General features: G+C 46.2%; 2 protein-coding genes and 1 non-coding gene across 3 annotated transcripts; 1 reads left to right on the forward strand and 2 right to left on the reverse strand.

The window, feature by feature from the left end:
* Positions 1 to 135: 135 nt before the first annotated feature.
* On the reverse strand, positions 136 to 9,562 carry IFI35 (interferon induced protein 35). The gene is made up of 7 exons (XM_074343358.1): positions 9,340 to 9,562; positions 1,888 to 1,977; positions 1,367 to 1,514; positions 1,188 to 1,294; positions 905 to 1,091; positions 705 to 811; positions 136 to 472 (listed from the first exon to the last, which is right to left on the reverse strand). The coding sequence occupies exons 1-7, from the start codon at positions 9,343 to 9,345 to the stop codon at positions 281 to 283; spliced, it is 837 nt and encodes a 278-aa protein (XP_074199459.1). The 5' UTR covers positions 9,346 to 9,562; the 3' UTR covers positions 136 to 280.
* LOC123612551 (U6 spliceosomal RNA) lies at positions 5,924 to 6,030 on the forward strand. Its single transcript, XR_006719820.1, has one exon. It is a non-coding gene; the product is annotated as a U6 spliceosomal RNA (small nuclear RNA).
* Positions 9,563 to 10,952: 1,390 nt separating the features above from the next.
* Positions 10,953 to 13,683, reverse strand: RPL27 (ribosomal protein L27). Its single transcript, XM_010968945.3, has 5 exons — positions 13,608 to 13,683; positions 13,285 to 13,367; positions 12,116 to 12,285; positions 11,261 to 11,371; positions 10,953 to 11,167 (listed from the first exon to the last, which is right to left on the reverse strand). The coding sequence occupies exons 2-5, from the start codon at positions 13,363 to 13,365 to the stop codon at positions 11,119 to 11,121; spliced, it is 411 nt and encodes a 136-aa protein (XP_010967247.1). The 5' UTR covers positions 13,366 to 13,367; positions 13,608 to 13,683; the 3' UTR covers positions 10,953 to 11,118.
* Between the last annotated feature and the right edge of the window lie 710 nt (positions 13,684 to 14,393).

Raw genomic sequence — 14,393 nt, forward strand, 5'->3', positions numbered from 1 at the left:
CTGAGAGTGGAGGGGAAGGTGAGCTCATGGAAGGCCAGTGCTGATAGGGGAAAGCTAGGGCTTCACCCTCCCCCGAGCCTCCTTCTGTGCCCTAATCACGTTTCCTTTCATGAAGCGGAATGAGGAAGAAGATCATGCGATGCAGGCACTTTTACTGTCCTTGGGCAGCGTTTCACAACTGTAATCCCGGCCACTGTTGACTGGCACAGTCTCTCTCATACACACACCCAACCCAACCTGCTTGGCAGAGAAGTGGGAGTGATGAGCAGGGGAGAGGCTCCTAGCCCGATTTGGCCGTGAAGACTGCCAGGCCCCGATGTCCCAGGGGTACGACTCTCAAGGCTTCCACCTCCCCGCCCCCACGGGTGGGCTTCTGGAAGTGGACCTCCAGGATGTCTTGCAGCTCCGGGCCATCCAGGACATCGGGAATGTTGAGCACCAGTACCGCCTGGGGTACCAGCTGGGACCTGACCTGGAAAAGGAGCCAGAAGATGGGCAAGGGCCATCACGGGAATTGGGCTTGGGGCAGAGGTCGGGGCAGGTGGCGAGCATAGGAGTATGGGAGAGGGCAGGAGGCCTGGAGAGGTTGGCAGCAGGTAGGTCACTGGGGTTTCGGGCTCTGATCCTTCTTTGAGCAAGTTTCTGGCAGGCAGGCAGGCAGGCCGGCCACCTGGCCCGTCCCTATTCTCCACCCTCCCACTTACCTCGGCCTTCTGGATCGTCCCACTCACGTAGGGAGAGGCTCTCAGAGGGACCTGCTGCTTTCCCAGGGGCACTGTGAACTGGCCAGTCTGGCACAGGCGTTGGGCCACTGCAGGGACAGGGAGCAGGGGAGCTTCAGCATCAAGGGCATCTTTCCTGTGGCCTGATGCCTCTGCTGTCATTTCACGGACAAGGCCCTCACCTCCATCCTTAGCGAAGCCCAGCATGACACCCCCTTGCAGCAGTTCTCGCATCTCCACATCGCCACCCCCATTCTTGGTCTTGCCAAAGAAGATCTCCAGCTTGTCCAGCAGCTCCTCCTCACTCAGCTTGAGCTCGGCAGGAAACCCACTGACCAGCACTCTCTGGTCACTCATCTGGCTGGACACCTAGTGGGAGACAGATGGGACTGGTCCCAGGCCCAGCCCCAGTCTCCTGTGCCATGATGCCCTCCCACATGGCCCAGGCCCCTGCCACTCGATCACCTGGATGGTGGTCAGCATGGGCAGCTCCAAGGGCTGGACCTGTACCCGCAGCCAGAACTCTTCCACATTGATCTTATGCTCCTTTTGCTGCAGCACCTGCTTAGCCACTGGGTGGGGGGAGGAGGGTCAGTGCTAGGAAGCCTGCTAGCACCTCCCTCCCAAAGTTTCCCCAAGCTCACCATTGGGATCATCAAAAATGACCACCGCAGAACCTCCAGGCAGAGGGTAACAGATCTGCAATTTGGAAATCACAGACTTGGCCATTTCCCTGTCCTGCTGAATGTGTCCTCGAAACACCAGGGGGACCTCAGGTACTGGGAATGGGACCTGGAGGTGGGGGAGGAGAGGCTGATGCAGACGTCAGGGTTGGGAGAATTACCCACTCCCGCCCAGGAGGAAAGCACCCCAGTTACAGGTGATTGATGCTAAGGGCCAGGATTAAACACATTTACTGAAAGAAGAGCTGGATGAGTAAGCAAATGGATGCAGGTCACACATGTACTGGGACTTTACATACAAGATCTTAGTTTGTCCTCACACAAGCCTATGAGGTAGGTAGCTCCCCTTTACAGAGAAGAAAACAGGTTCAGAGAGTTCAAGTAACACACTCGAAGTCACACAGCACAGAAATGGCAGAACCAGGAGCGAAACTAAGAACTCCCCAGTTCTTTCTTCCAGGCCACATCCCCTCCCAGCTTACCTTGTCTTTGGGGACGTCCCTGAGCTTCCTTCTCAGCTCCTGCAGCCTCATCTTTAGTCTGGCCTGTTCCTCCTGGAGGGTATGGAGGGCCTGTTGGAAAGAGAGGAACCATCAGACATCCACCCACCTTTACAGAGAATGAATGAGCCAGGGGAAGGCGGCCCCTGTTCTGGACTCTCCAGGAGCATAGACGATGCTTGGCCCAAGAACAACCTAGCCCCTTTATCCTGCTCTGGGCTTGTCCTGGCCCAGCCTGGCTGCCTTCATCTCAGCTGCTCTGAAAGGCAGGAGCCTTTGTAGCAGGCAAGGCTGGGTCATTCCTGGAGACCTAAAGGTTGACAAACACTGGTCGAGCTCCTGTTGTGAGGTGCTGGGCATGACACAGGCCGGTATTAAACAGTACCCAAGACAGTGAGTGATCACATGAGTGATGGTGGAAGACGGATGGCAGGAGTTTAGAGGTGGGACAGTCCCAAAGTGGGTACAACAGCGGAGACCTCCAGGAGGAATAGGGATTTAGAGTTGCAAAATGTCATAACGCTATCAACGAACATTTATTAAGTACTTACTATACGTCAGGCATGTGCTAAGCCCTTAGTATGGATTATGTCACTCACTTCTTGCAACAAATTTAGGAAATAAATACCCCTCTCCTTATTTTGTGGAGGAAGAAACAGAAGCTCAGAGAAGTCAAGGGACTTGCCCAGTCATTTGGCCCTGGACAGTCTGACTCCAGACTTAATCTGTCCTTGATAGTTGAAGAAATCATACTCAGAGTGGGGAAGTAATTGACTCCACATCTCCCAGCTTGTCCCATGACTGCCACTCTTTTCCACTGTACCAAGCAGCTTTTCAGGCTGGGTGTGATTTGGAGCAGGTCCAGAGAGAGAGAGAGAGAGTGGACAACACAGGCAGGGGAATGACACAGGGGTAGGAATAAATGCACCTTTGTTTGTGGGATGGAGAGCTCACCCTGCGGTTGGAAGCCTGATAAATAAGGTCAGCTCAGGGAAGTGTGAGCTCACTGGGAGGATGGGGCTCTGTCTTGGCCATCTCTGTGTCCCCAGTGATCAGCAGAGTCCCTGGCACAAAACAGGCATTCAGTAAATGTGTGTTGAATGAATGAATGAAAGAATTGAACGAATGACAGAACGGGAGACTATTATAGAGGGCCTTGAAGAAATTCAATGTGAGTTCACTATTTTAAGCAGAGGAAAACTAGGGCTTAATCAAATACTGCTGGTTAATGAGTAGTGAGAAATACTCAGGGGTTGCAAATTGAGTGACTCTGAGTTTCAGTTAGATGACATCAAAGAGTCAGGAGAGCCAGTGTAGTGCGAGAGGTGGGGACGGTGACAGACTGGAGAGAGCATGTCTCCACTCAACTGGCAGCCCCTTCTCAGCTCAAGCCAAGGTTTTTCACATGGGAATGTGGTTCTAGTGTGTGTATATATATATATACACACACACACACATATATATACTATAACTTCCTTTTCCTAAGGGAAATCAGAAATCTGGATTTTTATCTGAAAATGATGGCTTGATTTTTAAAGAAATATGAAAAATAAAATACATTCATGAGTTGGATTCAGTCCTTAATCCATCCTCTTTTTACTTCTGCTTTAAGTCTTGATCTAATTATACATATTATTTGAAAATCTGGTAATTGGCAGTACTATTTAATAAATAGCTTTAAATAAATAAGTAAATTTATTTTTAAAAGCCTAATTTTTTTTCTCATAATTCAAGCGGGGGGGGGGGGGAGTTTCAGTAGGAAAATGGGGAACTAGTGAAGATTTCTGAAAGGGGGAGTGAGGTGATGGACAGTGTTTACAAGAGCTTAATCTACCAGTAAAAAAACAGGCAGATGACCTAAATAGACATTTCTCCAGAAAAGACATACAGATGGCCAACAGGCATATGAAAAGATGCTCAACATTGCTAATTATTAGAGAAATGCAAATCAAAACTGCAGTGAGGTACCACCTCACATCAGTCAGAATGACCATCATCAAAAAGTCTACAAATAGTAAATGCTGGAGAGGATGTGGAGAAAAGGGAACACTCTTACACTGTTGGTGGGAATGTAAATTGGTGTAGCCACTATGAAGACCAGTATGGAGGTTCCCTAAAAGGAAAGATACATACACCCCAATGTTCACAACAGCACGATTTACAGTAGCCAAGGCATGGAAGCAGCCTAAGTTTCCATCAACAGATAAACTGATAAAGATGAGGTGTGTGTACACACACACACACACACACACTAGAATATTACTCAGCCATAAAAAAGAGTGAAATAATGCCATTTGCAGCAACATGGATGAACCTAGAGTTTATTACACTAAGTGAAGTAAGCCAGAAAGACAAATAACATGTATCACTTATATGTGGAATCTAAAAAAAAATACAAGTGAACTTATTTACAAAACAGAAACAGACTCACAGACATAGAAAATAATCTTAGGGTTACCAAGGGGAAGGGGAGAGGGATAAATTAGGAGTTTGGGATTAACAGATATACACAGCTATATATAAATAAAATAAACAACAAGAACCTCCTGTATAGCACAGGGAACCGTAATCAGTATCTTGTATTAACCTATAATGGGAAGGAATCTGAAAAAAATATATCTGTATATATATGTGTAATGTAACTGAATCACTTTGCTGAAACTGAGCCAACAGTGTAAATCAACTATACTTTAAAAAAAAAAAAAAAAGAACTCAGTCTGACAGTTACAGCAGGATGAACTGGAGCAGCAGGGACTGTGGAGTGAGGAAAACCAACCAGATGCTGTGGCTCTCATTCTCAGAGACGTGACAGGAGCTGACCCAAGCCACCAGCAGTGGGCCTAAGGAGCATGTGCGGTTGAGTACATCCCATGAGGAAAAGCCCTCAGTCTCTAGATGTTTGTATTAAGGACTCAGAGGGGTCGGACTGGAGAGATGACGCCTCAGTTGCAGACCTGAGTGCCCAAGGGTTTGGTATAATGCCATTCACCCAGCAGGCCAGGGAAGAGAGCCAGTAGTTACTGGGCACCTGCTAAGTGCCAGGCACAGTTGGACTCCATCCCATTTAAGGATCACAAAACTGCCTCCTGTCTTCAACTCCCAACTGAAACTTCTCTTTTACAGATGTCTTAAGGACAACACAGGCTGACTGTAGTCACTTACTTGAATTCAACCAAACAAGCTATTTATTTACATAACATGATAACATGGTCTCTAAATGCAAGCCAACATCCAGCTGGTGCTCAGCTGAAAAAAGACGCTATCCATTCTATGTTGTGCTCATTGAGAGACTGTAAATTGTGGATACTCAGGGGTGAGTTAGTGATTTAAGTTTCATTAGACTACATGCATTCTTCTGCCTTATGTGCCAAGTTTAGAACCTAACCTCCTGTAAGATAAAATCTCATGCTCTCTTTGTTCATCCCGGCAGTATTGGGAGGCCATGTAGCATAATGGTTAAGACCACAAATTCTGGGGTCAAACCTCTGGGGCTTACATCTCTTACTACTGCAAGACAATGGGCAAGTTATTTAATTCTTCATGCCTTGGTTTCTTCATCTGTAAAATGGGAATAGCAATTTCCACCTATATATAATTTTATTTGGAACAGTAGTTCCTGGTATATGATGAGTGCTATGTTAAATGTTTTATATTTTAATAATCCCCACTTGATACATAAGGAACCTGAGATTCATCAGGGTTAACTAATGGGCCAAAGTAAGTCAAACCGAAGGCCGTTGAAGACACACAGAGTCAGAGACAGGGCTTGCTGGACAGGACTCTGATTTGGAAAAGTATGTGGCAGAGCTTGTTCAGGGACAGAGACTTAAAATGTCATCTTTCAGTGTCGCAGAACCCTTTGACTCTCTAATGAAAACGATGGATTGGATTCTGTCTCCAGAAAAATGCACAGTCACACAAGGAATTCAGGAGCGCCTGAGATGCAGGTTATAGAAGATACCTAGCCAAGGGTCAGGAAAGATAAAGGAATGCAGAGAAGAAAAAGAAGGCCTGGTCAGTGCTCGCTTTGGCAGCACATATACTAAAACTGGAACAATACAGAGAAAGTTAGCCTGGCCCCTGAGCAAGGATGACCCACAAATTCATGAAGCGTTCCATATTTTTAGTGAAGTAAGCCAGAAAGAGAAAGAAAAAAACCATATGGCATCACTCATATGTGGAATCTAAAAAAAGAAAAAAGACATTAATGAACATATCTACAAAACAGAAACAGATTCACAGACATAGTAAACAAACTTATGGTTACTGGGGGTAGAGGGGGTGGGAAGGGATAAATTGGGAGTTCCAGATTTGCAGATACTAACTACTATATATAAAATAGATAAACAACAAGTTTCTTCTATATAGCACAAGGAACTATATTCAATATCTTGTAGTAACCTATAATGAAAAAGAGTATGAAAATGAATGTGTATTTATATGTATGACTGAAACATTATGCTGTACACTAGAAATTGACACAACATTGTAAACTGACTATACTTCAATTAAAAAAAAAAAAGAAGGCATGGTCAGAGATAAGCAGGGCCAGGGCCAGAGACACAAAAGAGGAGGAGAGACGAAACAAGGAGAAGAAAAGGAGGGTTACAAGAAGTCCCCTCCCTCACTTGTTTCCTCACTCATTCATGTAGCCATCAGCTACTGGGCATCTACCATGTACCAGGCTCTGTTCTAGGCTCTGGGGATACTGTGATGAACCAGACAAAATTTCCCTGTGGAATTTACATTCTAGGGGATGAACCAGATATAAACAGAATAAATAAGTAAAATCTGCAATATGTTAGTGATAAATGTTATGGACAAAAACAAAGCAGAGAAGGAAGGACAGAGAATGCTGGAGTACAGTTTTAAATAGGGTGAGCAGAGTAGGCTTCACTGAGATGTTATTTGATCATATACTTGAAGGAGATAAAGGAGCAGACTATGTGTATGTGTGAGGGAAGGTCCTATGCAGAGGGAGCAGCAAGTGCAAAGGCCCTGAGGTGAGAGTGTGTTATGTGTTTATCTGAGGAAGAGAAAGGAGACCAGTGTGGCTGGAGAAGAGGGAGTGGGGAATAGCTGGCCATGAAGTCACAGAGAAAACAGGGTGGGATCATGCAGGGTCTTTTATATAAAGTGAGGTGGGAAGCTGCAAGCAGGCTTAATTGTTAACAGGATGACTTGGCTGTTGAGTGAATAGGCAGATGCAGGGAAAGGGCACAGGGAGATGGCTGAGGAGGTCATTACAATGTCCAGGTGAGCAATATTGACGGCCTGGACCAGGTGGTAGCAGTGGAGGTGGTGAGGAGCTGTTAAAAGTTTAGGATGAAGTTCCTGATGGATCGGAAATATGACATGGAAGAAAGAGAAGAGTCTCAGGTGACCCAAGCTGTTAGGCCTGAACAACTGAGGAGAAGGAGAGCCATGTGCTGAGAGGGGGACTACCTTGGGTGGAAGAGATTGGGGTTTCTTTTGAACAAGTCAGGGATGACTGCCTATCTGACATCCCAGGGGAGGCATATAGTGGCAGTTAACTCAATGGATCTAGCATTCAGGGAAGAGGTCCTGGCCGTGAGTGTAAATTTGAGAATTATCCATGCAGAGATATTTGAAATCACAAAACTAAATGAAATCAACAAAAAGAGGTCCAAGGGCTGATGTCTGGGGCATCAAACACTAAGAAGTCAGGGGAATACGGAAGAAACAGCTGGGGAGAATGCAGAGGAGTGGCTGGTGAAACCCGAAGGGAGGGGTGGGAAGTGGGGAAGAACAGGTTTAAGGGGAGGAGCCCACAGCTGTGCCAAAGGCTGCTAACAGGACTTCCGCCAAGAAGCAGGAGAAAGATGGCTGAGATTGAGCAACAAAAACACAGTCCTGCTTATCCTAAGGAAATGGTCAGAAGTTCATGTACAAGGATGATTATTGTAGCCTTGTTTACAACAGATAAAAAAATATCTACATGTCCAACAAGACAGAAACAGCTAAACAAATATAAAATCCTATGCAGCAATTAAAAGACACAGTAATGACGAACATTTAACAAGAAAAATGCTAACAAAAAGCCAAAAAATATCAAACTGTATACAAATATGTTCCCTATTCTGTTGATTTAAAACATTGTAATTCATTTATTTTTCCTTTAGAAATTTATTAAATCTTAAATGTACAACAGCTTAACTCTACACTTGCATTATAATTCATAAGGCTATTTATTAAGGCATAAAAACACAAAAACCCTGGGAAGACAAACACCACAATGTTATTAACAGAGATTGTCTCTTGATAATGAATTTAGTGTGTTTAAAGAAATACAGTTTCCTGAATCCACTTTCCTTCTTTCCTTTTTAATATGTTAAGGGCCCTTTAAAAAAGCAGTTTTAGCAGAGAGGTAGGAATGAGGTGAGGGCAAATCAAGATCATCTTGGGGAAATAAGGAACATGTGTTGAGTGCTTAGTTTGTGTCAAGCAGTGTGCTAAATTATTACTATATTAACTTAGAGATCATTTCGTTTAATTCTTGCAGGTGGGTGTTCTTGTGTGGAAGTGTTACTATCACTCCCATCTTACTGACAAGGAAACAGGCCTTAGATTTAAACTTTAGAGAGGTTAGTAACTTGCCCAGGGCCGCACAAGGGGAGGAGCCAGGATTTGGAACCAGGCAGACTGTAGAGCCTGCGGTCTTTCTTACTACATCTGAGGGGCAAATGAAAAATTTCTAAGCAAGAGACCTGTATATTTGTAACAGATGGGGTAGCAACAGGGAGAGAAAGACTAAAGAAACTGGGGAGGGGATGAGATTCATTCAACAGCTGTTTACTGAGCGCCTGCTGCATCCAGGCACAGTGCTAGGTGCTGGGGATCAACGGTGAGCAGGCTGAGACAGAGGACTGGCCCTCACAGGGCTTGGTCTGGCATGAGCAGGTAGGGAAAGGGGGGACCACAGCAGCCAAGGGGAAGTTAGTTCTCAGAGGTGGAACACTTCCTCCTCTCACCCTAAAGAGAGCCCAAGGTTAAGCTGAGATGAAAATATAAGGAGGGGAGAGATTTGTTGGGGAAGATCTCAGGAGATAAAGGAGTGAGCAATTCTTAAACCTTTAGAATTATCATTAGACCAATTCTTAAAACTTTCAGGGTCGCAGAACCCTTTGAATCTCTAATGAAAATGATGGATTGGATTCTCTCTCCAGAAAAATGCACAGTCACACAAGGAATTCAGGAGCGCCTGAGATGCAGGTTATAGAACTGTCTTTGAGGTCACGGGTTAGTGGACCAACTCCATAGCAGAGAGGGAATCCCAGCCACGTCTCTCCCCAGACCTTCAGCAGGTCTAAGACATGGGCAGGGAGGCTCGGTGGCCAAGTCCTGAGGTACCTGCAGAATCCCCGCCAAGAGGAGTGCTCCTCCTCTTTTCCCCACCCCCAACACTCTCCTCACCAGCATGGGTCTGGGGTCCGGTTGGCAACAGCCAAGTCTTCAGAGCTGGGTACAAAGTGGCAGAGTCCACTGCGACTAAACTCTTTCTTGCACCTGGAGGAGCTCTAGTTTCTACCAGCAGAGCCTGAAATACCCTCCTTAGGGTTCTTATGCGGGCCCTTTGCTTTCACTTTCAATTCAGTGAAATCCCTGCCCTTCCGTCCTCACCCGCCCCAGCCGGCTTCTCCACCCCTGGGAGCCTTCCTGGTCTTCAAAGTCGACTTCCTCCAGCTAGGAGGCCTTTGGGGGAGTTACCCAACAAGCAGCTACAGCTGAGTGAGGGCCCCGGTCGTTCACCTCCAGCCTATCAATCCCAGCACAGCCCTGTTGGCAGAATTTTGCTTGTTTTTGGATATTTCCCTAGAGCCTAGGTTTCCCACAGCACACACGTTGCTAACTGAATGAGAAATTCAACCAGGATAAAGCCCCATTGAGTTCACAAATCTGTAGGAATAGCCAGCACTTGAGAGCTGTTACGTACCCAATACCATGAATTAACTCAACCTTCAAAACCCCTTGCCGTTGGTTATTTCCCTCATTTTACAGATGAGATTCTAAACCGAGGCACAGTACAGAAACTCGTCCAGTCACATTGCTAGAAGTGAAGCATGTATCCAAACCCGGTTGGAACAGGATTTGAACTTAAGCCTTGAGGGGGAGTGGAAAAGAACTTTCTTAATTTTCAAAGGAGGGTTTAAATGTAGTTCTATTTGTGACTCAAGAGTAGGAATGCTACTTAGTAGAGATGATGCTCAATACTTAAGGGTGAGGAGTTTAATGAAAGTATGTAAAATAGTGCACAATGTTTCCTACCATCTTTACCTAGCCCAGGGTTTTCCACTAAGAGTAATATGCTGAGCCCCTTTCCTCAACCCCTCTGCCCTCCACCCCAGGTGTTAGTGTGTTAAGTGTGAAGCTTGGCCAGTAGGCCTATTTGAATCTTAGTTCCATTTGGTGAGTTAGAACCAGCTCAGCTGCAGACTACATCAGGAAAACGTGGCCACAGTTGTCTCCAATGAGAGGTAAAACATCAGAGGGGCCAAATGGTTTTCTGCAACAGTGGTGACAACACAGTGCCCAAGCTCCTTGAATCACATCCTTTCTTGCCAGTCTCTGCTAGCCAGACCCTTTGGGAACCTCTCCCTGGTCCCCCTGGGGATCAGGCCTTCACTGTCGGTGTCATCAAGAGAGTTCTTCAGTGTGGTCCTCATCCAAGCAGCACCACTATCATTTGACAATTTGATAGAAATTCTGACCTGCCAAATCTGGCACTCTGGTTTAAAAAACCACCTCAAGTTTGTGAATCTCAATCCAAAGTAGACGATGTCCACTCAGAGGGGCCTTTGGTTGTCACAACTGGGGGGCCAGGGGAGAGGGAAGGGTGCAGAATGACTTAAGATTCTCTGGATACACAAAGGGTTGAAGCCAGGGATGCTTAAACAATTCTGCACCTAAAAATGTCTGGAGTAGCCCTTTAGGGGAAATAGTTCAGTATCACATTTTACCCACTGAGGGCAGCCAGACCATTAAAGGATTAAGAGGCTGAGAACACAAGTAGCCCAACTCTCACAAAGGCAGATTTAACTTTTATTTATTTTATATTTTCCCATAGCCCCTCATCCACCATACAGTGTCTCTCATGATATGGATGTTCTTTCCCAGTCCAATAATACAAGAAGCAGGCAGACACGAATTTTTTTTTTCTGGGGGTGTATTTTTAATGATTGAAACAAGACAGACCTAAAACCGCAACTTCTGGAAGAACCATTTGTTCTTGCCGGTCTTGTATCTAGAGAGAGGAAAAAAGGACACCAATGAGGGGAGAATCACTGAAGAGTGAAACCAGTCTCCAACATTCACTACCAAAGCCTACTTTACTTACCTCTCCTCAAACTTGACCTTAGCCTCTCGTCGGGCCTTGCGTTTGAGAGCAGGGTCTCTAAAGACATCCTTGTTGACAACAGTTTTGTCCAAGGGGATATCCACAGAGTACCTGGGGACAATGGCAGGGAGGTAGGAGCAGCCCACACGCTGCCAGAGCCTTCACAACAGCCCTCAACACTCCTGGGTGACTGGGCTGTTAAGGTCTGACTCCATAAAGCTATCATCAAAAATCGTGCTAATGTGCGGCTGATATTCTTTGGAAATGCCCTATCTTATCGATTGACATTAATGGTTTAATGGAAAGGGGGGATCTTACAAGTCTGAAGCAAGATCCTAGAGCCACAACCCACTGTGTGCGATGGACAGGAAATGGTTGCAGTCTTCACTCAGAAATTTTAACAAACTCATTTACAGATTCAAGCCACTGAAAAACTTCACATTTCATTTTCAATTTTCCACCACTACCCTATCCTATAATAACAATTATCCTTGAGAGTGGAAGAGGGCAGGCCAGAGCCTATGCCTATGTCTACTGTGGCTGAAAAGAAATGGAACAATCTTTACTCAACACTTAAAAAGAAATATCAGGTGAGGAGAGACAGATCAAGAATAAGCTTGGAAGGGATTTTTCAATTTAGTTTGGCGAAGCCAGCGAAGTCACTACAGAAAATAACAGGAACGTGAACAGTTCCAATATAGATTAAAGATGCAACGCTGGAAACCACAGCCACTTTGTGACAAACTGAAAATGATGCCTCTTCCCCACATTGAAGTGGCTACAAGGTCACCTCCTTATTCAGCAGAGCAGAGGGAGGAAAGTTATAAAGTCGCTTCCCATTCCTGAAATGCTCACCTTGTGGGCATGAGGTGATTGTAATTATAAACTTTTACGAAAGACTTGATCTTTGATCTCTTGGCGATTTTCTTCTTGCCCATGGCAGCTGTCACTTTGCGGGGATAGCGGTCAATTCCAGCCACCAGAGCATGGCTGTAGGGCCGGTCTGAGGTGCCATCATCAATGTTCTGAAAGTCCCAAGAATTAATTTGTTACTTAGAATTACCTTTGTTGTTGCTACTTAGGCCCTATGCTAGATGTAGGGCACGTACAGAAAGAATACCCCCACCCCTAGGACCCTGAGGCCCAACACTACAGAAACCACACAAAACAGACATTCTAAGTGCTATGCTAGATGCCCGAAGAGTCAGGGGTAAGGGTGGTATTCATTCCCACCAGGAAGTACCTGAAAGGGCTCCTGGGAGGTAAATGATTGAGAAATAACAACAGTTACATTTATGGAGCGCTTGCTAAGTGCCGGGCACTGGCTCTTAGGATTTTACATCTCTTAACTTCCTCCACGATTGTACTGATAGTAAAGGGTAGAGGCAGGATTCCAAACCTGGTGGCCTGACTCCAGAAACCGGCCTCGGATAGATAGAGGAAGGGGAACCAAGGGTGCCCCTGTGTCCCCACGACAGTCAAGAGCAGTGCTATGCGCGGCCAGAACTTAGGGAGGTCTCATAAGAGGCTACAAGATGTAGGGAGAAGGCACAGTGAAGGGCTAGGTTATGCTAAATGGCCATTTGGCCTAGAAACAATTTCTCCTCTTTTTACAGAGTCCCAGCTGCAGCACCTACTTACTACCTGTTTGACCACAGGTAAACTACTTAACATCTTTAAACCTTAGCAGTACTAGGTAACCCTATAGTTACTGCAAGGAATGGACATGACAACACCTGTAAAGCAATGCCAGGCACCAAGCAAGCGTTCAAAAAACGTTCGTTATTATTATTTAAACCCTCTTTGACAGAGAACGCGTTGTATTAGCTGCCCAATTCAACTCCCATTTGTTTTTATTTTGCATCTTTCTCTCTCAAAAGCTCTCGTGCATTCACCCCTCAACCCCAACTCGCAACGCTCAGTGGATAATGCCCCAAACTAAGTCTTGAATTTCAAGTTGTCCGCCCGCCGAAACCCGCCCTATTCCGCGGATGCGAGGGCGTAGAGGCCCGCGAAGCTGGTACCTTCACGATGACCGCTTTGCGTCCGGAGTAGCGTCCAGCCAGGACCAGTACCACCTTCCCAGGTTTCATGAACTTGCCCATTTCTGCAGAGGAAAGGAAGGGGCCGCTCAGAAATCCGCAAGCTCAGGGTGTGGGGCCAGAACTTCAGGCTGCCCTTACTGCCGGCTTGGCTCAGGGCGCCCGCGGGCCCTGCTCCCAGGCCAGTATCCGCAACGAAGCCGCCAGAGACCGAGAAACAGAAGGCACCAGCCACCGCCCCGCAACTCGACACCCAGGCCACGGATGGCGGCAGATTGTAAAACCCTGACCCAAGTTCTACTCACCGGCGGTAACCACTCAGGAACTACAGCAGAAAGGAAGAAACGGTACTTCCGTTAACCTTTCACCGCGGGGAGAGTGACGTCACTTCCTGTCCCGCCCATCCGGCCTCGCCCCGCCTCTTGCGTGGCGTCGTAAACTGTGCTGAGGACGGAAGAAGCTCTTGAGGGGAAAGGAAGGCCTGGCAGGTCATTTATTCAAATCAAACTTTATTAGCAGCTATGGCAGTAAACAGAGTAAAGGAGTTCTGCTTCCCGCGGAAGGTTTCCTCGGGGACGCAGCTGCGCCGCTGATGTTTTGGTTGTAGTTTCTTTCTCTGGCACTAGGGGGTGGGTGGGGGCACAGTTTGGAATTAACTTTTTTTCCTTGTTAAGAGTCAGGAATAGGGCATTTATAAGCACCCGCTTTGTATGCATTGTTAGGTGTAGGAAGCGAGAGACGAAGATCAAACAAATAAGGGTACTTGCCCTCAGTATTTAGAGTCTAGTGATGTCAGAAACATTACAGACTAGAATAAGTGAGGGAGCTGAAGGATTATGGTGATAATAGCAGCTGCATACCCTATGTCAGGCCGACTTAATCTATTTACGTTTATTATCTCTTTTGATAATACTAGGAGATAAGTACTGTTATCTCCGTCCTACAGTTGAAGAAACTGTAGTTTAGAGAGGTTAAGTAATTGGTCGGAAATCCATGGCTAGTAAGTGGTGGAGCTGCGACTCAGTTCTACTGAGCCCGTTCTGTTTACTCAGTCACCATATTGAACACCTACTCTGTGCCAGGCAAGATGC

Source organism: Camelus bactrianus, chromosome 16, assembly GCF_048773025.1.
Source record: "Camelus bactrianus isolate YW-2024 breed Bactrian camel chromosome 16, ASM4877302v1, whole genome shotgun sequence".
NCBI classification, from domain to species: domain Eukaryota; kingdom Metazoa; phylum Chordata; class Mammalia; order Artiodactyla; family Camelidae; genus Camelus; species Camelus bactrianus.